We start from the raw sequence: 27,176 nt of genomic DNA, 5'->3' as shown, positions 1-27,176 counted from the left end.
TTAAATTACTGAAATTTACTGTAAAATAACGGACATTAAATTAGACATTTACTGTAAAATAACGACCAATAAATTACTGAAATTTACTGTAAAATAGCGGACATTAAATTACTGAAATTTACTGTAAGATAACAGACATTAAATTACAGAAATTTACCGTAAAATAACGACCATTAAATTACTGAAATTTACTGTAAAATAACGGACATTAAATTACAGACATTTACTGTAAAATATCGACCATTAAATTACTGAAATTTACTGTAAAATAACGACCATTAAATTACTGAAATTTACTGTAAAATAACGGACATTAAATTACTGAAATTTACTGTAAAATAGCGGACATTAAATTACCGAAATTTACTGTAAAATAACGGACATTAAATTACAGAAATTTACCGTAAAATAGCGGACATTAAATTACAGAAATTTACCGTAAAATAATGACCATTAAATTACTGAAATTTACTGTTAAATAACGGACATTAAATTAGACATTTACTGTAAAATAACGACCAATAAATTACTGAAATTTACTGTAAAATAACGACCATTAAATTACTGAAATTTACTGTAAAATAACGGACATTAAATTACAGACATTTACTGTAAAATATCGACCATTAAATTACTGAAATTTACTGTAAAATAACGACCATTAAATTACTGAAATTTACTGTAAAATAACGGTCATTAAATTACAGAAATTTGCCGTAAAATAACGACCATTAAATTACTGAAAATGCCTTAAATATAAATTTCTGGTAAATTTCTGTAATTCAATCTCTGTCATGTTACAGTAAATTTCTGTAATTTAATAGCTGTTATTTACCTTTTTTCCTGGCACCCCAGCTGCCGGAAATAATCCGTAAAATTACGGATTTTTTTTACAGTGTATATTTAAGATGTTTTTCCTATAATCGATAAAATTTCAGTGAAGTTTATTTATAAACAATTTTCAAGAGGATCACATGCTTATTATTGTTAACAGCAGCCCCCCATCAGCTCATAATTGATTCACCAACTCACTATAAATAACCAGTGTTTTCTTATCTCAGTATCTTCGTCTTGAAAAATACAGCCTACTCCCCCTCCTTTCCAGATAGGCAACACAGCGGCCCAGTGATTAGCACTGTTGCCTCACAGCAAGAATGTCTCTGGTTAAAGTCCCTAGTCCCAGTCCCTGACATTTCTGTGCGGAGTTTGCTCGTTCTCCCCATGCTTGCGTGGGTTTTCCCCGGGTTCACCGGTTTCCTCCCAGTTCAAAAACACGCAACCTAAGTAAATTGAACGTACCAAATTGATACCTTCGCAAGTGTACATCTGTCCTTAGCCATCCTATATCTGTCATCATGTCTACCTGAGCTCAAACTCTTGCCCTGCAAACGGGATGGAACCCAGGGCTCGAGGATCTCATAATCTCAGGGCTCTCTCTCAGGACAGCATGCCAAACAAGCTTTATTATCAATCAGCTAACTGTGAACTCTTAAAAAGTAGAGCTTTAAAAGATTACATGTTAAGTCATTTTAACATTTCGGATGTTTTATTTTATATACATTTTACTAGTACATATAATAATATAAACTTAATAATAAATTATAAATAAAATGTTGAAAAAATAATTGGATTAATTTCAGTTACTAAAAACAAATAACATTGACATGAAGAAGGCAAAGCGATTGTAATGTTTCTCTTTTGGTCTTTTATTTGATTGTTAACTTGAATAACAAACCTCTACTTTCTGAATGTGAGTTCTTATGTCTATGATTAGTAACATTAGTGAAAATTCAGATACTGTTACTCTTACTGTATTCAAATAATAATAATTTGCATTATTTCCGTGCTCTCCATTCATTATGGAGTGCTCCGTTTCCCTCTCAGTTCCCAGAATCGTATTTCAGGTTTGAGCGTTTTGGGCCCTCTAGTTTGACATTTGGCCATCTTTAGTTGGAGGGGTCAATTTTTGTCATTGCGTCCTGCAGTAAACAGATCCCTGAGCTCAGTGTGACTTTACATGACTGACAGAGGGCCAAAACTTCTCTTTGTAGTTATTTCAACCCAAATGTGATGAAAGAGACTGGCGAAATTTGTCGGAATGAAAGTGTATTTATATATATATATATATATATATATTTTTTTTTTTTTTCATTAAAATGTGGTGTCAAAGAAACACTTAATGGAAAAAAATTCACTCAAAAATAAATATTTACTTACTATTTATTCACCTTCTAGTTGTTCCAAACATTTATGAGTTTATTCTGTTGATCACAAAAGAAGATAGAAGAAAGATAACCTGTAACCGCTGACATCAATAAGAAAAACTAAATGTGCAAGTTAATGGTTACATGTTTCCAGCTTTCTTCAAAATATATTCTTTTGTCTTCAACAGGAGAAAGAAAGTCAAAAAAAAGTTTTCCCCATTTATTTTCCATTTTAGAACTGTGAAGCAAATAATGTCTGCTTTTGGAACTGCAGGCCAAATGAATTAAAATTACGTAATTGTAAATATGTGTGTGTTTTGTATAATGCAAAAAACCTTCTCTACTGGTCTAATAATCATCGAAGCAAAAACAAATGTCTGATTAGTCTAACAGTAGCCTATTTACATGGATTGTAAATAGCGTAAACCAGACAAAGCTGGTTTGTTTTTAAAGGGGTTTTGGCCATTTCTAGGTGGTTTTCAGCCATTTTCAGCCTGGTCTTAGCTGGGAGGTGACCAGACTAGGCTTTTTTTTCCACCAGGGAAAGCTTTATGAGTTTCTTACTTCTGCTGAACACAAACAAAGATATTTTGAAGAAAGATGAAAACCTGTAAAGACTGACTTCCATAAACAAATACTATGGAAGTCAATATGGTTACATGTGTCCAGCTTTCTTCAAAATATATTCTTGTGTTCAGCAGGAAGAAGAAAGACAAACAAGTTTAATGACCCTACTGAAAAAAACTGCTTAAACCAGCCTAGGCTGGTTTTAGCTGGTTGACCAGCCTGGTTTTAGAGGGGTTTTGGCCATTTCCAGGCTGGTCAAGCTGGAAAATGACTAGCTAAAACCAGCTTGACCACCTAGCCAGGCTGGGAGCCCAGCCAAAACCAACTATGTCCAGCTGGTCAACCTGGTTTTGGCTGGATTTAGCTGGTCATTTTCCAGCCTGACCAGCTAAGACCAGGCTGGAAATGGCTGGAACCCAGCCTGGAAATGGCCAAAACCCCTCTAAAACCAGGCTGGTCAACCAGCTAAAACCAGCCAACCAGCCTAGGCTGGTTTAAGCTGGATTTTTCAGCAGGGAGACATTTCAGTTTTGGCTGAACTATCCCTTTAAGAGCAGCATTTTTATTTCTATCTTATTGTTTTTTTTTATAAATAGCCCTGAAACTGCAAAAACCTGAGTAAAAACGTCTATGTCAAGTTGAAATGTTGGATACAAAACAATGCGCCAGTACCTTCAGCCATGGTTTCCAGCTTTCTTCAACATATCATATTTTGTGTTCAATACAAGAAAGAAACGCATGAAGGTTTGGAACACCCGAAGAGTGAGCGAATGTTGATCAAATTCAAATTTTGGGGTGAACTATCCCTTTCAATGTGAAGAAGTTGTGGCGCTAGGATTGGAAGTCGTTTGATTTCTCGCACGCTTACTGCCCCCAAGCGGTGACCAAGTGAAGTGCGCATCGATACAACAGCCACACCACCTTTCTCAGGTGTCCACCGTTGTGTTGAGAGGTAACAGATATCTGACTCATACTCACGCCGCTGCTCAGAAGAGACCTCGCTCATGGAGCCCTGACACACTTTTGGTGAGTTCAGAACTACGCTTTCGCTCTTTCTAGTATCGTTTAACAGCAACGTAGTGTTTGAAGCAAGACGGTTTGTTTTAATGGTGATTTGCATAACAATACATGAAGATAGCCTGTTTAGACGTTTACAACATATACATGCTGTAGTCGATGTGAATTATTTACCTCATGCATGTTTTGGTGTGTTATTTTCTAAACCAAACTAATAACGTTTCAAATACAACTACTATTACCTCTGAATTAAAATAAAAGGGTTATTGTGACTTTAAGTCAGAATTCTTACTTAATATTTAGAATTTTGACTTAATAACTCACAATAACCTTGTTATTTTTTTTATTCAGCAGCTGGAACGGACTTCTATATATTACAATGTATGCAGTAAATAAACATTTTAGTTGTAAGCTTTCTAAAATGTGTGAATTTGATAAAACCAGACAAACAATATGTTACACACAGGTAACATTTTGTCAAAAGATACAAATGCTTGTCAAAATGATCAAATTTCGTTTTTTTTTATGTCAAAAAATTTAGAATATTAGATGAATATCATGTTTCATTATGATATTTAGTAAATTTCCTACTGTAAACTTATCAAAACTTTAATTTGGGCAGCTTTAAAGGAGATTTTCTCAGTATTTCCATTTTATTTTATCCTCAGATTTAAATTAGTTGCATGTTAACAAATATTGTCCAATCCTAACAAAATGTATATCTATAGAAAGCTTATTTACTCAACTACCATATAACACATACATATACATTTCCAAAATACAACACTTTTGACCAGGTCACATATACAGTTGAAGTCAGAATTATTAGCCCCCCTTTGAATTGTTTTTTCTTTTTTTAAATATTTCCCAAATGTTTAACAGAGCAAGGACATTTTCAGAGTATGTCTGATAATTTTTTTTCTACATAATATCTTATTTGTTTTATTTCGGTTAGAATAAAAGCAGTTTAAATTTTTTTAAATCCATTTTAAGGTCAAATTATTAGCCCCTTTAAGCTATATATTTTTTGATAGTCTACAGAACAAACCATCATTATACAATAACTTGCCTAATTACCCTAACCTGCCTAGTTAACCTAATTAACCTAGTTAAGACTTTAAATGTCACTTTAAATCAGCTATTAGAGAGGAGTTATTAAAACAATTATGTTTAAAATTGTGTTGAAAAAAAAACTTCTCTCCGTTAAACAGAAATTGGGGGAAAAAATAAACAGGTGGGCTAATAATTCTGACTTCAACTGTACATCATGCACATTTTGGTGCCAGTAAGCAATCTGTTGATGTGATTTTGCTTGAAATGACAAATGATTTGAGTGGGGCAGGTATTTGACCAGCGGATAAATTATAGATTCCCACTTAGGTGAAACTCAATCTCTCCCCTCTTGTTACTCTCTTTGCTTTCGTTGGCGACCCCAATGCACAGTTTCCCAGCATGCAGCAGGAGCTTTGGCAGAGGGCCCTTTCTGATACCTGCGTGTGCGATGAGATCAGCCGCTGCACAATCACTCCCGATAAGACCATCCGAGCAAGAACTGAAAAATGCCATATCCAACAGCTTCAGCGGACACAACCACGTCTCCGGCAGACCAGCACAGCCCAGAGCCAAGTCCACCTCAGACACAGTTCATTGCAGTTCTTTGCATCATCATGGCCATAATCGAGGTGCGTTGCCATGCTATTTTTTACACACGCAGTGACATGAGAAGTGTGTCTTATTGAACCTTGCAGAAATATTTTGTGTCTAAGAAAATGCAGATAAATGTGATACTGCCGAGGGTCCCTGGAACCTGAACAACCCAGTGAAAGCCTCGAGGAGCCACCAGGAGCTTCACAAAGAGCTGTTACTGGCCCACAGAAAGTAAGATCACTATACAGAAAGTTCTGCCTTATAAAACGATCCATGAGGACTCCAATAAATCGCTTTATTTGGAGAAGGGTTGGTGAAATATTGATGAAGCCGCGCTCGCTCTCTCTCGCTGGGCTTTTGTATCAGGCAGTCATGTGTGGACACACCGACTGCAATCGTACACCCTCTGGTTTTATCAGCAGCGTATGCTCAGGCCACGCTGTGTTAGACACTGTAATAATAGGCCTGTCCTGACAGCGTGTCCTTTAGAGACTAAATCAGAAGATCAGTCAGTTTGACTGCTACTGTAGAAAAACACAAGCTCAATAGTGAATCAAAGGAGCATGGCTTGATGAATGAGATGGGAGGAAAATCACTATTTTAATGCTTTTGGTTTATGCAAAAGTTTGCATTCCCTTAGATCTCTTTTTGCAAGCTAATTCAACATTTCATGGAGTATTTGTACAGTTGAAGTCAGAATTATTAGCCCCCCTGTTTATTTTTTCCCAATTTCTTTTTAACGGACAGAAGATTTTCTCAACACATTTCTAAACATAATAGTTTTAATAACTCGTTTCTAATAACTGATCTTTTTTATCTTTGCCATCATGACAGTAAATAATATTTGACTATATAATTTTCAAGACACTTCTATACAGCTTAAAGTGACATTTAAAGGCTTAACTAGGTTAATTAGGTTAACTAGGCAGGTTAGGGTAATTAGGCAAGTTATATTGTATAACGATGGTTTGTTCTGTAGACTATCGAAAAAAATTAGCTTAAAGGGGCTAATAATTTTGACCTTAAATGGATTTTTAAAAAATCAAAAACTGCTTTTATTCTAGCTGAAATAAAACAAATAAGACTTTCTCCAGAAGAAAAAAATATTATCAGACATACTGTGAAAATTTCCTTTCTCTGTTAAACAGTTAAAAACTTAAAAGAGAGGCTAATAATTCTGACTTCAACTGTATATTAAAAACAGTTCCTCCAAGAAACAATGAATTAGCTTGCAAAAAATGTTTTTTTTAATAATGTAATATATTTTGACACAAAATAATGCTCCGATCAGGATTCTTGAAGCCAATACCAAGTACCAATTCCTTGTCATCATGATCAACTGATACTGAGTGCCGATTCGGATGCTTTATGAAGCATAAAGCACATTTTCCCTTCAAGTTTGATATTTAAGTTAAGAGAATAAATAAAGAATGTTGCATATAATCCCCAAAAATATGGCAAGGAAATAGGCCTATAAACTTTTGTTCATTGCTATAAGTAAATTACAAAAAGTTATATCTATTTTTTTAACCTAACAATTGTATTGTGCGGGACCCCTCTGCTACGCCACCGACTACAACATACAAAAGAGGTTGACTTAGAAACTCACTTACCAGTTTTATAATAATTTGATCTGCTGTAGTTTAAAATTACGCTCAGTTTTTCCTCCTCTAAGGGCTTATTATGCGGTCTTAATCACAATCTTGTGGATGACGCTGCATAGTTGTAATATAAACAACTGCATTCTCACCTAAAAAAGCCTTAAAATACATTGTTGTCCAACAGCTGCAATATTTGTCAAACTGTAGAGAGTTTATTGATCTGCTGTCACTCTAAGTGGACGAAGTAATACAGAAGGGTGAGGGGCTGTTGGAGTTCTGATATTGCAGAATATCGCACATCTTTCAGCCAATCAGAACCGAGAACCAGACAGAACTGTTGTATGTTCATTTATTCATTTTCCCTTTATTAATCAGGGGTCACATCAGAAATTTATCCAACTTAAGCCAACTTATCCAGCATATGTTTTACGCAGCAGATGCCCTTCCATCCGCAACCCAACACTGGGAAACACCCATACACTCTTGCTTTCACACACGTACACTACGGCCAATTTAGCTTATTCAATCCACCAGTACCGCATGTCTTTGGACTGGGGGGTGAAACCGGCACGAACACAGGGAGAACATGCAAACTCCACACAGAAATGCCAAATGACCCAGCCGGGGCTCGAACCAGCGACCTTCTTGCTGTGAGGCTACTGTTGGATAAATGTATATTTAACTTTAAATGTGTAATACAAAGAAATATTGCTTATTGATTGCTGTTATGATAGCATTCACAATCACCATTCCAAAGCTTTTTAAAAGCGTTTGCTATGTGATGGAAGTAATATAGAAAAAAGTACATTGCAATGGTTTTTTGAGAGAGATTACATAAGTTTTGTGAGAGAAACCTATATTTCTTAGGAGCACACAAAAGCTTTGTGAGAGCGGCATCATGTAGAGCAGTGTTTCTCAACCATATTCCTTGAGGACCACTAGCTCTGCACATTTTCCATTTCTCCTTAACCAATCACACCCGATTCTGATCATCAGCTCATTAGCAGAGAATGAAAGACCTGTTACGAGTGTGACAGGCAAAGGAAACATCTAAAACATGCAGTGTTGGTGGTCCTCCAGGAACATGGTTGAGAAACACTGATGTAGAGTACCATATGATGTCACAATGCAAAAAGGACATTTTGAAATTACAGTACATGAAAATATCTCAATAATATTTGTAGCTTTTTCTTTAACCATTTCAATTATTTCCACAATTCCTCTTAAATTTTGAATAAATAATTTGCTAAGTGCATAGATGTAAATGTAAATTTCACTTAGGTCCAAAACCACGTACTACTCAGTAGGTACTGCATTTGAATTTAAACGTACTGCTCGGCCCTTAGAAAAGTACATTCTATACAGTGTGAATGTGAGTAGTCTGAATGGAATTCGGACGTACAACATCCGCTATTTTGTCATGATCACGTGACCTATCCTCCTGAGTTGCGTAGGGTTGTTGCTAGATCGGACACGTTTGCGGCCTATATTGTATTTTATTAACGTCTACCCCAACCGTCACAGTAATGTAAAAACAGTTGTTGTACCGAGTATAAGATATGTTTTCTATTAAATTACCCAATAAATTGTATTTTTAACACCTATTACCACCCCAACCCTAAACCAAACCATCACAGTACTGTAAAAATATTAATTATTGTTATAAAGTGTCATAAAAAAATGCTGCTTTATTAATGTGCATGTCACACTTCCGGCGGGCCACATATCCAATCTAGACTTACCCGTTGCGTTGTGTCGCTTCACTCCCATTCATGAATTCTCTTGCGGGGCATCATGGGATAGCGCAGTGAGCATGGGATGCGCACTTCAGAATCTCGCCGGAAGTAGTATGCCATTCGGGTACTTCTCGCATACTGATTTTCGAATTTTGTGAATTCGGACATACTACTCGGGTCGCATACTGATTTTAGCGTACTGTATAGTATAAAGTCTTATAAATAGACTTTATAAGCCCAACCTTAAGTCTGTTTGACAATCTAGTGCAAAGTTATGAGGTCGTAAAGTTTGGTCCAGTGTTAAGTCAATGGGACTTTTCTGAATTTTTCCGGTCAGTTTTCGGAAATCCGTAAGTCGGATCAGTTGGAAAAGATATAGCAACCCGAGTCAGACCAGTTTGGAGGTTTGAAGTGAGTTTGATTTCTGTAGCTTGATATAGTATAACAATATGTTGGCTTTCTCCAGCCACCATAATAATATTATACAATTATTAGTGAAATAGCACTGGTAAAATGTTACTTTGATATGTGTTGTTTGTGCTTTGACTCTTTGGGCGGGACAGAGGGCTGGTGGTGTGTGCTAAGCCAGAGCTTCAGATGGTCCTGGAGAGGAGGAAGAGAGAGAAGACTCAGAAGGAGGAGGGCGAGCAGAGCAGGAGTCCTCTGGAGCAGGTGCTTCTCCAACGCCAGCAGAAGCATCAGGAGATGATGGTCAGCAGCCTCCTAAATGTGTGTGCTGAAACCAAACAAACACAAACCTTTATTCTAGCATTTCAGGTTAATTTTTTTGCATGTTGCTTCATTCTTGATAAAAACTGACTTAAAAGGTACAATATGTAGGTTTTTTTTCATTAAAATATCCACAAACCACTTCAACAACGTTATGCATTTTGCTGATTTATGTACTTAAAATGTTAACCAAATGTTTCAAAGAATGTTAAAATTCAGAGAAATAAGCAATTTTAGCTGAAGAATGGTGCATAAGCATGGGATTTGGGACCATAGGTGCATTCCAAATTCCATACTTATGCACCATTCTTCATCATTTTGTAGTATAAATAGCATAAGTAGTGCATTCACACTGAAATATTCTTTTTATTCTACTTTAAATGCCTAAATTGATTTCTTTTAAAAATCTTCACTGCCTGGCTGAGATACGATATAAAGTGAGTATCAGAACAAACAAGAAGCATTGCATTAAATGATATTTTTCCGTGCCATGTCTTTAAAAAAATGGAAATTTATTTTACCCCAGTATTTTCAAAGGAGTTTTTGCACTAGCCTGCTGCTACTGACGGCGCCTGTGTTTAAATGGTCTTTCGTCTCTTTTTATGCTTTAACATCCAAATAAATGCTGAAGTCTATTTAACTGAATGCATTTTAATAACATTACAACATTGATGCATTAAAAGGAACCTTAAAAATAAAAAAATAATTAAAAATTGGAAATAGTCACATTAAGCTTTCACCGGAAGTTCATCATTGGCTGAAAAACCCTAGCTGTGCAGATACCCTATTGGGACAAAACTAAATTCATATACTATGCTGTTGAGTGTGTAATTGCATGAGTGTATAGTGTGCCATTTAGGACACAGCACATGTCTTGTGTTGTCAATACCATGCTAATGACGTTATATAAGGGCTGCACAATTCTGGCAAAAATGAGGATCACAATTATTATTATAATTTTTTTGCTTAAAATTAAGATCGCGATTTTCTCACAATTCTGTAGATGTAAGGTTACTATGAGTAGGCTATTATTGTTATTTCTCAAACATATGGTAAAACAACAATAATATTAGGCTTGTGTGTAGGTCTACTGTGGTTTAAAATGCTAAATTCTGTATAGACTTGGAAAGGTGGACTTGAACGGACTTTAAATATGTACTGGTTGTTAATTCACAGTAAAAAGATGACATCAGAATATAACTAATCATAATTCTGAAGTTGAATTATTAGGTTTGAGACATATGCTTGTCATTTGTCATTGAAAACATTAGACCATTTTTTTTCCTCTGGTGAAATAAAAAAATTGTCATTATCAAATTTCTTTTTGCATTATATAGGCTAGAGTAGTTATACTGACACACTTAAACATTTATTTACATGCACAAAATTTTGTGTTCGATATGAAAAAAAAAAATTAAAATGCTTGTAATTATAACTCAAAAGTGCGATATAATCATTTAAATGATGTGCGTGCTTTCAGTTTTACTTTTCACATGGCTGCCGTCACATTGAGTTCAGTTTACAACAAACTGAACGTTATTCACAGCCTATGTATGCAGGTTCTGTTCACTAAAGTAGACATCATTCCTCTCAGTTGTAAACAACAGTGTGTCAGCTCAGGTGGGATTTTGCGGCAGCCAATACATCATTACATTAAGACAGAAATGACATTTTTGAATAATATCTTCTAAATACAGGATTTGACACTTTTAACGCCATTTGGAGACCTTGAAAATATAATTGGCTGATTTGCAGAAAAGCTGAATTAAGCTAATTTGTTGGGATGAATCGAGATTGCATCTTTTTACGATTAATCGTGCAGCCCTACGTCATACACCCTTGATTTCCAGTTTGGTTATTTTGAAAACAAGGATACACTAAAGTTGCTTAAATATGTTGTGTTTTTTTACTGCACAGAACATAATTTTAACAGAACTCTAAAATGTATTATGAGTGATAAAACAGTGCTGCTTCTTCTACATGTAATCATGGCTGGAAGACGTTGACAAGTTTGCATCACACTCGTTTGTTTTAAAACAATTCCCAATTGCTTCATCTGTCTCATTTTGCTTCGACAGCTTTCTGCCTTAATCTGCTTCATACGATCATGTTTATAAGATTTGAATACTTCAGCTCATCCATGAACATAATTTCTGCACATGTGATGTAATGAAGATGATAACTCTCTTGATTTCATGCTTAGTCACAACATCATCAAATTACACCTTTGTTTGTTGTGAATACGCGCCCTCTAGTGGCGCAAATAAATCGCATGCCGTGCCTTTAACCATAATTTACATTTAAAATAGCATAGCTGCTTATATTCATGATATGTAAAGAGTAACAATATCATCATAAATGTACATGATATGGTGATAACTACCTCTGAAGCTATTTTTGTTTGATTTTGGATTTATTTACATGATATGGTGTTTTATTTAGCATCACTTTAACGACTATAGTAATTGATATTTTGATAGAAGCAACAGTTAAAGAGTGAAATCTCATTCCGTTTTATTTGTAGTGTGTTACGTGGTTTGTCTCTTTAATATTTCAGAAGGAGAAAGAAGAGGAGCAGAAGGTACGTGAGGAGGTTCAGCTTTTGGAGTTCGTGCGAGTGCGGCAGAACTTGAAGAAAGTCCACACGGCTCTACAGAAGAACATTCACTCCTGAAGCAGATCATCTGACTAAAGCAAACTTCATTTGGACATCCAGCTTCATTTTGAAATAAAGCACGTGGTGATGCATTGAAATAATCCTGTTATTAAACCATTTCATACATTTTATTCAGTTGGACTATGGTTTGATAGTTAATTTTAGACATTGTTCTGACGATAAATAACTTTGCAATGATAGTTGTCAACTAACTCTCATTAGAGTACTGTAAAAAGGTTCCACATAATTTCTACATGTTGTCCCAACTCAAATTGATTACGTTAAATGATTCGTTTTTTTTTTTTCAATTTAAGTGGTTGAACTTAAAACAATTAAGTTGTTCCCCACAAAAAACTTAAAAATTGTGTTATAAGTAGTTTAAACATGCAGCAAAGGTAATTTTTGAGTGTAGTGGAATATTACACTATTCATTTAGGGTTCGTTTTAGGGTTAGTGAAACGAGCTGACATATAGTTGCAAAGTTACTTATAGTCAGTTGAGTGTCTGTTGTGGATCCATCATGATATGAAGTGTAGCAAATATTAAAAGGATTAGTTCACCTACCCCCCCAATAAAGTAAATTACACCCCCTCATGCTGAAACACTGAAGTCACATGTTTTGACAATGTTTTTGGTTTCTTTTCTGGACTTTGATTGTCTTGTGACCATTGCTGTCTATGGAGGATGGGGGAGCTCTCAGATTTCACTTAAAATATGTTTATTTGTGTTCTGAAGATGATCAAAGGTCTCAGAGGATTGGAACCACATGAGGGTGAGTAATTCATAACCACATTTTCATTTTTGGGTGAACTAACCCTTTAATAACAATAATCTACTTACTCTTTAATAATGACTGCTAGTTGACAAGTAGTTGCAAACTTGCTTGCTGTTAGTGTCTAAAGTGTTCAACAATAAAGTGTTACCTTTTATTCTGTTAAAGTTGACTTCATTTATGTTCTGCAGTAGGATAACTATCATTCCCATTAAACATTTGATATTGATGCCGCTCTGTTATTAGAATGACAAAATGTAAATATTTAGGCTGGTTTGTCTCAGATTGATACTTAATGTCATGACAGAAAAGGCCAATTCAATCCAAGTGCTGACTAAAGTGCTTCATAAACATGGCAACAATTATAAACAATTAGAGAGACAGGACAATATACACGTATGCTACAATAAAATGTAAAAAATGAAAATAAATTTTTAAAAATTTGTCTAGTCAGTGAGTCCTAAAAAAGAATAATTTATATCAATAGGCCAAAGAGAAGAGGTGGGTTTTGACTGATTTAAAAAAAAAAAACACCCAATGTAGATGAAGCTCTAATTTCTAAAGGTAATGTGTTCCAAAGTTAGCATAGACTGAGAAAGCTCTGTCTCCTTTGTTTTCAAGTGGGATTCAATGAACAGTGAGGGATCTTTGGGAAGAGTACAATCTTAAATGTTCAGATATATAAGCTGAGGAAAGCCCATTTAGAGCTTTAAATTCATAAGTTAAAACTTTCAAATCAATTCTCTGTCACTCTGAATCATGTTTTTTTTATGTGTAGGTGTCAAATTTTATTTCAGTTTGGTTTTTAATTGAAAATAATGTTTCAATTATCTCTTTTAAAGTTTTTAATCTTAATTTCCTTAAATCTATTTAAAACCATTTGATCATTTAATTCCTTATTATAAAATAATGGATTGGTCCTTTCAACGTTGAGGATTGTGATTAAACATAATTATAGCTTTGTTCTGTTTTATTTTATAAAAACTAAAAAGAGTGCATATAGTGATTATTTTCTCCAAGAGAATATGTAATATAGTCATAATTAACAGTTCTAATAGTTTATGAAACCTAGAACCATTTTAAAATTGAAAACATTTGTAATTTTTTATTATTATTTCATGTATCGTAACAACTCATACAATTTTTTTTTAGATAATTCTTCTTTAGTAATAGGCTACCTTTTAAAAAATACTATCGCAGTGTAAAGTGAGGGACATTTTAGCCCTTAGAAAATATAAATATTACGGTAATTATTTTAAACACCTTTTAAAAGATACGAGAATGTCCTGTAACAGCCCGGCAAGCATTTTTTGTTTTAAAAAAGATGTCTAATAGACGTCTAAACATAGTTGTCTTGGCTAAAAAAAGGCTATTTGGGCTGTCGGTATCTAATAGACTTTTAAGGATAGGCCAAAACTATACTAGAAATAAACAGAAACTAATGACCACACATATAAAGTCTGGCTCATCTGTCTATTTGATGACTAGTGGCTTCTTAGACGTCTATTAGATTTCCACTGGCAACACAAATTTAGCCTTGTTTTAGCCAAGCTGTATACATTTAGATAGCTATTAAACACAAAATTATTTGCTGCAGGGGGCCATTTGGCCTGTCACATGTGAAAATTCTGTAAAAAATGCTAAACCATAATATCCTGAGCTGGTCCAATATATTTTTCTTATAGTTTAATAAGTACTCCTTCAACTAAAGTTATAAAATCTTGAAAATAAAAAAAAATATATATATATATTTTAAGGGACAGTTACTAGCTAACTGTTATGGCACCGAATTGCTGGAATGACAATGCTATTTTGATCAACCAACAAGAAATTGAAGTTTTTTTTTTTGTTGTTGTTGTTGTTGTTGTTGTTGTTGTAGATCCTAATATTGCAAGTAACTTTAATTAACTTTACCCTGTTACCAACTTACAGTAGTAGGTTAGAGTTAGGTAAAGGGAGTATAAGGCATTGTCAGTAATGACAATACGTTTCGTCTGAACTGTAAAAATCTAAACAATTATTATTAATTGCGCTAAACAAACATTGTTCTACTATTCAGCTTTAATGTTAACCTCTTTACGTTTGCAGTAATTAAACAGTATAGTTTTTTTGCAAATGGAATGGGAGTTGCGCAACTGTAATACTTACATGAGCGTAGGAAACACACGCTTGCGTGCTTTCCTGGACCGTGATTGGAGGAGCAGAAAAAGAGCTGGCGAATCATCTCAGGAAAGCCGAATAAACAGGAGCAGCTGTCTGGATGCAGGTCATATGATGCATCGCGTTTTAACTGATTCTGCAAATTCGAGGAAGAGGCGGTTTTACAGCGCTTTAGTTTTCGCTTTAACTAACAAAGAAGATTGTTTTAAATACAGTAAAGTACAGAAGAGGAATTTGTTTCGTCTGTAAAGCCGGTGAGTGTTTTATGAAGGGTTTTGCGAGATGGAAAATTTCAAGACGTCGAGGTAAAGTTTACTTGATATTCGCACATTCGTTTAGTGACAACTTGTGACACGGTCTCTATATTGTTTACCACGATACATTAAATATTCTGTCTAAAAATCGCATAAGTATGACTTTAAAACAACATTAGCACTAGTTCATTGACTAAACAAGCTTGTATTTTGATAGTCAATGACTGCTAATATGATTTCCCCATTACAATTTGCAAAGAATAACGTACTTGCCTGAAATTATATTAAGGAGAAGTCAGAATGTGCGAATCTAAAACCATTTTACCCCATGTTTTCATGACAGATAACGATCATGACAGATAACAACTCTAAGAATTAACATTTAGAGTCGTCAATCACTTTCTTGCTAACGTTGGAGCTTTTAATGCATTCAAGCAGATAATATTAATGAAGCACTGAGCACAAGTTTCTGTGTAATCAGTGACCTAAACAGCTGTCAGTGTTTGCTGTTTTACTTTACTTCTATTTGCCTGAACTCAGGACAAACTATGGAGTTTTTCTTTCTGCATGTCTTTCATTCATTCATTCATCCATTTTCTTTTCGGCTTAGTCCCTTTATTAATCAGGGGTTGCCAGCGCGGAATGAACCGCCAACTTATCCAGCAAATGTTTTATGCAGCAGATGTCCTTCCAGCCACAACCCATAACTGGGAACTCCATGTGTTTATTATTAATTTATCATTATTAACAACTGTACAGTACTTGCACCAAAAGTAATAGACAATAACAACAAAATCCAGTGAAAGCATTATATTGTACATTCTGGCTATACCTATTATATAATACAATTGAGGTAAAGTTGGTTTTATATTCGCACATTAAGACATCCTCCTTAATAATATAATTGCAGAAATGTATTCTTTGCAAATTCTAAATGGGTAAATCATATTAGCAGCCAATGACTATCGAAGTACAACATTCTTCATGATCAAATAAATAACGCTGTTGTTTTGAAGTCATTCTTACATGTGTATATTTAAAATACCATGGTAAGCAAATGCAGGGAGCATGTCACAAGTTGTCACTGAACAAATGTGTGAATCTAAAACCAAATTTACCTCAATTATAGTACATACATATTGCTAAAATGGGTCAGATTCTGTTCTAAAAACTAGAATTAATTCATCTTTTTAATGCTGAATTATTATAAAGACCATAGTAATTAGATTCATGATCCTGAAAACTGACTGAAGAGGTTTAAAGTTCTAAACGCATTGATTCACCGGCAAAGATCAAGGGTCGGTGTTTAAGATCACAGGATCACTACTGCAGCCACAACACCAGTATATCAAAACTTTATTGGACCTACTATAAAACAGCCATCATGCCATGGCCCTAAAGTGTCTCTTGCTTTTTGAAGGAACAATGACTGCAGCACTGCTGGAAGAGTATCGACACAGAATCCGGACTGAACTGGACAGAGTTGTGGATTTCTGGCTCAAATATTCCCATGACAAGGAACACGGGTGAGACGATTTACATTTTAATACATGGCTTTAGTGGAATTTCTCTCATAATTCCATATCTAATCAAATTTGAGAAATTTTAGTTCTGCCAAATTTGATCTATCTATCTATCTATCTATCTATCTATCTATCTGTCTGTCTGTCTGTCTGTCTGTCTGTCTGTCTGTCTGTCTGTCTGTCTGTCTATCTGTCTATCTGTCTGTCTATCTGTCTGTCTAAATTTTCACATTTTTAACTGAGTATTTGGATAGTTAACAGATGGCTGCATGATGGGTAATTACTTTGCTTAGTTATTATTGTTAGTTTTATTTAAGATGATATATTATTAGTTTAATGTTTGTTTTATTATGATGATCTTAGTGGATATTTTAACTGTCTTGGAAAAGATGGGAAGGTCTACGATGAGCTGAAATATGTCTGGTTGCAAGGAAGACAGGTCAGAGCTTTTCTTAGGCTTTTCATGTTAAAACGAATTATTTATATAACAAACTGCTGATCAAATATTTTAATTGACAATTATTGGTCAGTTGTCAGATGTGTCTTAATGTTTCTATCAGGTATGGATGTACAGCAGGCTGTATCGTACGGTGGAAAGATTTCACAAACCTGAGATTCTTGAGGCTGCCAAATCAGGTCTGTATGTATGTATGTATGTATGTATGTATGTATGTGTGTGTCTATCTTTCTGTGTCAGCCTCTGTCTGTCTATTTGTCTTTATATCTGTCTGTATATATATATATATATTAATATATATATATATATATATATATATATATATATATATATATATATATATATATATATATATATATATATATATATATATATATATATATATATATATATATATATATATATATATATATATATATATATATATATATATATATATATATATATATATATGACTGTCTGTTTCTGTTCATCTGTCTGTCTATATATTTCTGTCTGTTTAACCATCTGTCTATACATGCATGTCTGTCTCTCTCTCTTCATCTATCTATACATGTCTGTCCATCTGTCTGTTTATATAAGTATGTTATGTATGTCCGTCTGTCTTTGTATATGTCTGTCTGTCTCTGCATATGTCTCTCTCTGTCCATCTGCATATATATATGCCTGTATATATCTGTCTGTCTGTCTATTCTGAGATGACAAAAATCAAACCAGTGCAGTCTAGCTTTACCATAAGACTGATAATCAATGTTCTCTGTAAACCCAGACAGCAAACAGCCAATCAAATGCCTGTAAACACAAAGATTCTGTGATATATTTCTCTTGCGTCGGTGCAATTCACAGGGAATATTTATAGCAAGATGAAATGAGCTATCCATGAAAAAAGACTGCTAAGTTTCTTGGTACAATTTTGTCAATACAAGGTGTAGGTATACAGACTCAAATCTAGGTTTTTTTTTTTTTTTTTTTTTTTTAAATCTACTCATAAAAATACAACTTATTTATTTTGCAGTTATTTGTTTATTGAAACAAAACACAAATGTTATTAAACTAAAAATGCTTATTTATGCATATATACATTTCAATGTGTTTTACTATATAATAACAATTAATTTGGAGAAAGAGACACTAGAAACTAGGGGAGCATCTTTGTCACTTTGCTCACAGTTGATTGGTTAAATCTCAGCTTGTGATCTCTAGACCAGAACATAACCTGCGCTGGAGCAGGTTAGCCATGCATTTCAATTCCGAGCCACATTCATGGTACCTAAAACTCAAGATTGGTGCAAACTAAACTGAAACTTCACTGGCTAGTCAACTAATTCACCTCTGATACAAGCTTCTAGTCAGTTCATCTAGATCTAGTCTGTATTATAAAATACCCATTGTTAACTTGGACGATAGACTACTTAAAAAGAATGCTTATTTAGAATAATGGTCACCTTGACGGGTTGCAAAAATCTAAATCTTAATATTATTGGGTTCTAGTTCTACAATTAACATTATTTTAGATTAAATCCAGCCTTGGTGGGCATAATACACTGGAAAAGTAATTACAATTACATGTTAAGAAACTAAACATTACACTGTAAGAGACTAAAATGTTAGTAATAAAAGATTACAAGTAGTTTTTATTACATTGTATATAGTAACTATTTGACATCAATGTTTACATATACAATAATTACTGAATAACTACTTTAATTTCAGGTGCTGCTTTTCTGCAAAAGTTTGCTCGAGTCGAGGCCTCCCGCAAGCCAGGGAAATGTGCCTTCTGCCTGACAAGAGACGGTCGAGCAGTGAAGGTTCAGAGAACAATATTCAGTGAATGTTTTTATGTGATGGCCATGGACGAGCTGTCCAGGATTACACAAGACAAAGTGATGCAGGTAAAACTATTAGCCAGCATGTCACCTAAAACATATGACGTCATATACAAATAGGGGAAATAAGTATTCAACATGTCACCATTTTTCTCAGAAAACACATTTCTAAGGTACTGTTGACTTGAAATTTTTACCAGATGTTGATAACCTCCAAATAAATTCATATATGCAAAGAAAATTCACCTAATTACTTTACAAATTAAGTTATGTGTAATAGAATGAAATGACACAAAAATAGTATTGAACATATGAAGAAAGGCAGTGACAGCAGCTGAAATCTCAGTAGTTCTTCAGCAACTCTTTGCCCTTGTCCTCATTGTAATTGAATAGTAGCTGCTTCAGTCCAACATCTACATTAGCAGGATGATGAAAATGAAACCAGAGTGGACATTTCAACAAGACAATGATCCAAAACACAGCCAAGGAAACTCTCAAATGCTTTCAGAGAAAGAAAAACAAGCTGTAGAATGGCCCAGCCAATCATCTGACCTGAATCCAATATAAAATACAAAATAAAGATCAGATTTGATAGACAAGACCCACAGAACCATCAAGATTTTTTACTGTTGAAGTCTGTGAAAAACTCACACCTGAGCAATGCATGTGACTTCATTCTCCATATGAGAGGCATCTTGAAGCTCAAACTTCTGTTTATGTATTAGGTTTATATATTTAATGATTGGATTGCCAAATGTTTGCCCCTGTTCACCCTAGGCAGATGCCGAGAGCATGATGGATCAGCTGGTGTTATGGGTTCAAACCGATTCATCATCTCTCGGCCGTCCTCAACTTCCTGGGGATCCACCTGTCAATAGCATGGCAGTTCCCATGATGCTCCTGTGCTTGGTAGATCAGCTGACAGAGGATAGAACGGAGGTTGCAGAAAAGTACAACGACCTGAGTGAATGGTGTGTGGAACAGATTCTACAGCATATACAGGTCAGTAAACGTAAAATACGAGCCTTCACCAAGCTTAAAGGATTAATTCACCAAAAAATGAAATTCTGTTATTAATTACTCACTCTTATATCATTACAATAATTTTGACACCATCATTCATCTTCAGTACACAAATTAAGATATTTTAGATGAAATCTGAGAGCTCAATGATCACATAACAATGATCACAAGATCTTCAAAGTCCAGAAAAGGAAACAAAACCTTCTCAAAACATTCTGTGTGACTGCAATCATTCAAACCCCCAAGATCACTTTTGTCTGCCAAAAACTGTCAACATTGTCTATCAATGGCTAACATATCAGAGACCATATTAAGGTGCGCATTTACTATTGGCAATACAGCACTAGTGTGTGTCACACTGCTGACACTATTTTCAATATGTTGTACTGCATGTAATAAATGCACACCATGACCTGACGCTAGGAGAGAAAATATAGGCAAACAAAGTTGTATTCAGTGGTGGATTTAGGCATTTTACTAGGGACCGCAAGGGGAGACAGTGCAAAAAAAAAAAAAGGAAACCGTGCCCCAGTAAAAGCTTTGAGATATGATTTACTTTATGCATATATTAGAGTAATCACACAGAATAAAGACGTTAGGGGCCATTAACATTTGCCATCTTTTCCGTGCGCACGTTTGTTACTCTATCAAACTGATGCATCCCGGTTGCACACCGATAAAATACGTGCCACTCATGCACTGTGAAACCAAAGTGACAGCCTTTTATGCAGAGATGTTGGCACGCAGCGAGTGTTGCAAATCAACAAAACTAAAGTTATATATATTAAATAAGTTGTTATACATGTTATACTGTATAAAATATGAGTTATATAAATAATATGATGATGACTTTATTTTGGCTAAGCATAGCTATGAAGCAGAAAGGAGAGACGATGAGTCAGGGAGGTAAGACTTTAAATTAGTTCTTGATCATAAGTAGGGCCAGACATCTGCGGACATTTTTTGCTATTTCTGCTGAGAATTTAGTAAAAAATCTGCGGATTTATGTGGAATGATTTTGGGAGAATCATAACTAAAAACTATATATATTAAATAAAAAATACTTTAACTTTTATTCAATGTTTACCATGCAAATCCAATTAGATCCACTTTATTTGGTAAACAAAGCAAGTCACTCATATAATATCTCTACTAAAGGACAACATAAATAGAAAATATTGCTTTACAAACTGTAATTTCAATTTTAGTATTTGTCAATATTATTACTGAAAACAATTTAAAAACTGAATAAATATAAATTACACAAGTAAATAAACAATCAATGACGGGCTAAAAATCTGCGTGCACAGATTCCGTGTGGGACTAAGTTGGGTCTAACACAACAGATAATTAAAGAAATATAAAACATATTTTTCTGTATTCTATAGATTTTGTCATAGATTGTCATAATATTCATGCAAAAGATTAAGTGATCTTAGCATATCACTCCAGTCGTGTCTACATTGTTTTCCAGTTAAATTTTGGATTGTTTTCTGTTATTTATTTAGAATCATTGTATAATTATAATAATAATTATTATTATTATTATATTTTTAATAAATACAAATAAAGAGTTATGTTTACTGAAAATAATTTAATATATTTATTATTAGTAAAGATGTTAGTATGTTGTCTGAATAGTTTGAGACAATTACATGTATGTCAATGACAGTAATAAAAAGTCAAGTCTTTATTTCTCGGGGGAATTGGGGTGGGGGGGATCTCGCCCAGGGTGCCATTTAAACTAGAACCGCCACTGGTTGTATTCACTGGGTTTTTTTTGTGTGTGCTGCACAAAAGTGTTTTTAGAGCTTCGTATGATTACAGTTAAACCACTAAATTCACATGGAATATTTTGACACTGTTTTGGTTCCTTTTCTAGACTTTGAATGTCTTTTGATCATTGCTATCGATGGAGGTTGAGGGAGTTCTCATATTTTATCTAAAACAGATATGCCCAAACTAGGGCCCGCATGCCAAAGTTGGCCCATGGTAATCTTTGATTTGGCCCACTATTCCAGTTGATAGGAGAGAGAGAATTTGGGGAAGGGCTGGGGTTAATGCCTTTTAATACACAATGTCATGTCTATTTTAACAACTTTTCATTTGTTAGTTTTATTTTTAAGGTACAAAAAAAAAATTTTTTCAATCAATTGTAGTAAATTGCCAGCAGCTAGCTCTCACACGGTCACCCACTGAAGCTAAGCAGGGCTGTGCCCGGTCAGTACCTGGATGGGAGACCACATGAGAAAGCTACCTTGCTGCTGGAAGTGGTGTTAGTGAGACCAGCAGGGGGCGCTCAACCTGCGGTTTGTGTGGGTCCTAATGCCCTAGTATAGTAAAGGGGGCTCTATACTGTTCAGTGAGCGCCATCTTTCGGATGAGACTTTAAACCGAGGTCCTGACTCTCTGTGGTCATTAAAAATCCCAGGATGTCCTTTGAAAAAAAAGGGGGTTTAACCACTGGCCCCTGTCCATCATGGACTCCTAACCATCCCTATAATCATAATTGGCTTCATCACTCTGTCTCATCTCCACCAATCAGCTGGTCTGGCGCATTATGGCTGTTGTCGCATCATCCAGGTGAATGCTGCACACTGGTGGTGGATGAGGAGATTGCCCCAATGTGTAAATGCGCTTTAAGTGTTCAGAAAAGTGCTATAAAAATAAATAAATAAAAAATAAAAAAATTAACATGCTGAGGACTTCTGAATTGTGGTCTATCCATTGAGCAACAGTAAGCAAATCAAGGCAAAGGCAGGTGCAGCTTGACTAGAGTATTCAGCATTAAACTTAAATGGAATTCTTATGTTTTCATTATAAAAGGTTCGTTAAAAAATATAATATTAGTGTTTTCTATTTATTTTGTAGCAAATGAGGAAATCACCATGTATTGTATTGTAATACAGTATTGTAATACAGTTTGATAAATTTACCGTTGGCCCACAGCCCTCAATCAAGTTAGGCTTTTGGCCCTTCATAAGAAAAAGTTTGGGAACCCCTGATCTAACATATCTTAATTTGTGTTCTGAAGATGATTTGAATGGGCGTCACAGTAGCATGATCGTCTCACAGCAAGAAGATCGCTGGTTTAAGCCTCGGCTGGGTTAGTTGGCATTTCAGTTTGCATGTTCTCCCCATGTTCGCGTGGGTTTTCTCCAGGTACTCGTTTCCTCCACAGTCCAAAGACATACGATACATGTGCATTGGGTAAACTAAATTATCCGTTGAATGACTGAAGATGATTCGAAGATCTCAGAAAATTGGAGTATTTGAGTAATTAATAACATAATTTTCTTATTTGTGTGAACCGTCTTCAGTGCATCAAATAGCAAAGTAATGGAAATTCTGAGATGAAGCAGAATGATAAATAATCCAAAATTCTTTCATCTCAGAGAGATGGAAAAGCCATTTTGGAAAATGTCACTTTGAATGGAAAGGAGCTTCCTGGGTGTCAAGGGCGGTTGCAGAACCCTGGTAATGGATCATTTCAAAATAAAACAATCATTGACGTCATAATAACATATTGATTATTGTGTGTTCTCTTTAAGGATTTGCTTGGTTTGAGTCTGTTGGAATAAATTCAGCATGATCATTCTGTGCTGTGTTTCTCAAGGTCATGCTCTTGAAGCTGGATGGTTCCTGCTGAAGTATGCGCTCACAAAAGGAGATGTTCAGCTGCAGAAGACTGCAGTGGAGAAGTTTATGGAGGTTCCATTCTTCGCTGGATGGGACAAACAGCATGGCGGTCTTTTCTATTTCCTGGATGTAGATGGCCATTGTCCGACTCAGGTTAGACTCTATTAGTTGGATAGAGTAGTAGTGATGGAAGAAATCAAGTCAGTGAGATTAGCCAAGTGCAGTTAAAGACAAATCCATGAAGGCATCTTCAAAAGATTTGGTTTAGTGCTAGAAGTCCTGACCAAAGGATAGTTCCCCCCAACAATTAAACAATTATGAACAGCTAAAGAGTCAGTTCACCCCAAAATGAACATTTTCTCATTATTTACTTGCATTCAAGTGGTTCCAAACCTTTATAGAGTTTGTTCTTCTGTAGAACAGAAAACAAGATGTGATAAATGTTGGGAACGAGCACTCATTGATATCTGTAGTGGGAACAAAAATGACTATAGAAGTCAATGGTTGTTTTTTCCCCACCAACATTGTTTTGTATATATATCTTTTGTATTCAACGCGAGAAAGAAAACAAACTGGTATGGAGCGAGAGGTTGAGTAAATTGTCAGAATTGTCATTTTTGGGTGAATTATTCTTTATAGCTTGGTTTCAAATTGGAAAAATCAATGGCACAAAAGTGTTTAAAGCTAGCTACTTCTAAGGGCTCTTCAATAGGCTTCATTTCATGTGATGGACAAGGCAAGTGGGAGCTTTTCAGAATAGAATTCTGTACTAATATGCATTTGTGTGTGTGAACAGTTAGAGTGGAATATGAAGCTGTGGTGGCCTCACTGTGAAGCTCTGATTGCCTACTTGATGGCCTACAGTCACAGTAAAGAGCCTGTGCTACTGGAACGCTTCAGATTGATCTACAACTACACCTTCAAACACGTAAGACATCTATTTCACACGCATTTCAGTATTTACTGACGAAATGTTCAAATGCCTTGTACTTTGTTTTTTGCTTCAGTTTTCTGATGAGGAGCAGGGCGAGTGGTTTGGATATCTGAATCGTCAAGGGGAAGTTGTGCTGGATTTTAAAGGAGGCCCCTTTAAAGGTGAGAAGCCGTGGAGAAATTACTTTCCACCAGTCACAATTTATCGTTCACCTGAGGCCTGTTTAATATGGGGTTTCAACCAATATGGTAAATCAACTCAACCTAATCAGTTAAATTAACCAACTCAGAATTTTTGGTTTCAGAAAGGTTGATTCGGTCAATCAAATGCATGACTATAAAAAAACCATGATCAATTGAGCCCTGATTTGATTCTTGTGTAATTTACCATGGCAACAGTACCTAAATAAAGTAATCCACATACTTTTCCTCCAGTATGACTGCAACTATGGTGACTATAGTCACATAAATCCATAAAAAAGGTGAAAAGCTATTATAGAAAGTTCCCGCAAGTCAGTACATAAACGGGTTAATTTTTAACCACAGTTACAACGTATGAGGTAAACTTTCAGAACAGTAAATTATTGAACCTACTGTTTATATACAGTTATATTTAAATATTCAGACTGAATTACTTCTAGCCAATGTGAAACAAGTTGTCTTATTAAATAAAAACTTCACATTCCAAAAAAATGCAGATTTGGTTTATAATTGCTAGTAAATACATTAAACCGTATTCATTTAACAGTCGATTTAATTTGAGAAGAAATTGTGGAATTTTTTGAAGACACAGCCACCTCATCTCAAGGCTCCTCTATAAAACAAGCAATTTCAGTCTTTTAGCTGAAGAAAATATTTAATTAATAAATGAATAGAAAATTGTGATCTATATGTATGCATGTATTTTATATATATGTCGTTTTAATGGTTGTAAATGAATGTCAAGTAATTTTTGCAATTTTGGAAACATTTTTTAAATAAAAATACAAACATGAACTTAAATGTGTGATTTGCATATATTGCTTTATATCTACTATAAGAACACATATTTGCTTAATCAACAAAACACATCTGGGTTTACCAAAGTAAACGTGCTTCAGATCAGGATGGGTTTAAAGTATGTTACCATAATAACTCAGTTAAAGTGAACTCTGTTTCAGAGATGGAACCAACTCGCCCTGCTTTCTCAGGTTTGAGATAGCTACCATTTTAAAAGAGAAAAGCCAGTATCTCTCATTTCAGAATTAAGACTTAACCTGCTTTCGGAAACAGACTTCTGCTATAGGTTTTTCTACTACCTGCTTGAATATGTCCCACAAAATAAAAATCTATCTGGCCAATTATCATTTAACATGGTATTTAAACGCACTGAAGAAATGATGCCTTCTCATTGTTTTAACACAAGCTTGTTCAATATTTACCCCTTTTTCCCCACCATACAGGCTTCTTCCACATTCCTCGATGTCTCTACATGTGTGAGAAGCTTCTGGACAGTCTTCTTGACAGACAAGATGCGTAAAACACCCAGAATATGATCATTTAGGATAAAATGCAATTTTAATGATATACTTTTAACCATTCTAATGTTGCCTTTGACAGCATCAACGTCAGTTTTAGATTGAGTTTAAACATCATTTTTTGTTGTTCTGTTTATGATGAAAAAGGGACCATGATTATTTTGTTTTTGTTGTCATTTTGTTTGCACTGGCCAGTGCTGTTCACTGGGTTGTGAAGGGCTTTTATTAATTCCTACATACAACACTTTTTCTTAATCAGGGATGAGTTGAAACTGAAAAATATCCTGTTTTTTTATGAAGCTCTTATGAATCCCTCTATATTTTGTAATTCCTACATGATTAAATTACATGTAAAGAGCTCTAAATAAATGTTTAATTAAGTCTTTGCTTTTGTCTAACCTTAATTAGCACTTACATCATTTAGCTGACAAGATTTTTGTAAAGCTCAGTACTCTCAAATACACAAAACTACACTCAGAAGTCTCAGAATTTCAGGAGGTGACTTTTCTTTAGTACATTGCTAAAATTACAGAGCTGAAACTGTGAAGTGGCTACATTTAAAAAATAAAAAAAATAAAAGTCTTTGCAAGACACTGAACAAACCTTGGCAAATGGTTCAGACTGCATATACAAGTTACTAGTATTTATCAACAAAGATTGTCAATTGTTTCTTTTGCTTTAGTGTGTCAAATACCAGTTTACATTTACAAACATTATTTTCTGCTATTCACTGTAATAAGATGAATAGATTTCTGCATGTACAATGAATAAGACAGCAGCCAGAGATCTGATCTCACCATCATAATGAAGAAACTCAAGACTGACTGAATCCAGATCTGTGGCAACATCTCAGACGCTTCAGGAAATCTACGTGCAATGCTACAGTACTGTTTTAATAGACTTTCTTTAGCATTT

The 27,176-nt window shown here is 34.8% G+C and overlaps 2 protein-coding genes across 4 annotated transcripts; both read left to right on the top strand.

Annotated features, from left to right (window-relative positions):
* The first annotated feature begins 3,697 nt into the window (after positions 1 to 3,697).
* Positions 3,698 to 13,011, top strand: si:ch211-218o21.4 (actin-associated protein FAM107A). Of its 3 annotated transcripts, none has more exons than XM_056464502.1 (5): positions 3,698 to 3,797; positions 5,232 to 5,470; positions 5,564 to 5,666; positions 9,336 to 9,501; positions 12,059 to 13,011. In XM_056464502.1, the coding sequence occupies exons 2-5, from the start codon at positions 5,290 to 5,292 to the stop codon at positions 12,173 to 12,175; spliced, it is 567 nt and encodes a 188-aa protein (XP_056320477.1). In that variant the 5' UTR covers positions 3,698 to 3,797; positions 5,232 to 5,289; the 3' UTR covers positions 12,176 to 13,011. The 3 variants fall into 3 exon arrangements, with proteins under 3 accessions (XP_056320477.1, XP_056320478.1, XP_056320476.1); XM_056464503.1 differs by having other exon boundaries at positions 5,555 to 5,666; positions 9,336 to 9,483; XM_056464501.1 differs by having other exon boundaries at positions 5,555 to 5,666.
* A 2,175-nt stretch (positions 13,012 to 15,186) lies between these two features.
* renbp (renin binding protein) lies at positions 15,187 to 26,619 on the top strand. Its single transcript, XM_056464257.1, has 11 exons — positions 15,187 to 15,343; positions 16,764 to 16,869; positions 17,230 to 17,305; positions 17,427 to 17,502; positions 19,037 to 19,215; positions 19,927 to 20,151; positions 23,568 to 23,649; positions 23,789 to 23,964; positions 24,608 to 24,739; positions 24,819 to 24,906; positions 26,187 to 26,619. Exons 2-11 carry the CDS (start codon positions 16,769 to 16,771, stop codon positions 26,261 to 26,263), a joined length of 1,212 nt encoding a protein of 403 aa, XP_056320232.1. The 5' UTR covers positions 15,187 to 15,343; positions 16,764 to 16,768; the 3' UTR covers positions 26,264 to 26,619.
* Positions 26,620 to 27,176: the final 557 nt, after the last annotated feature.

Source organism: Danio aesculapii, chromosome 8 (assembly GCF_903798145.1).
Source record: "Danio aesculapii chromosome 8, fDanAes4.1, whole genome shotgun sequence".
NCBI lineage: Eukaryota > Metazoa > Chordata > Actinopteri > Cypriniformes > Danionidae > Danio > Danio aesculapii.
This window is presented reverse-complemented; position numbering and strand designations above follow the sequence as displayed.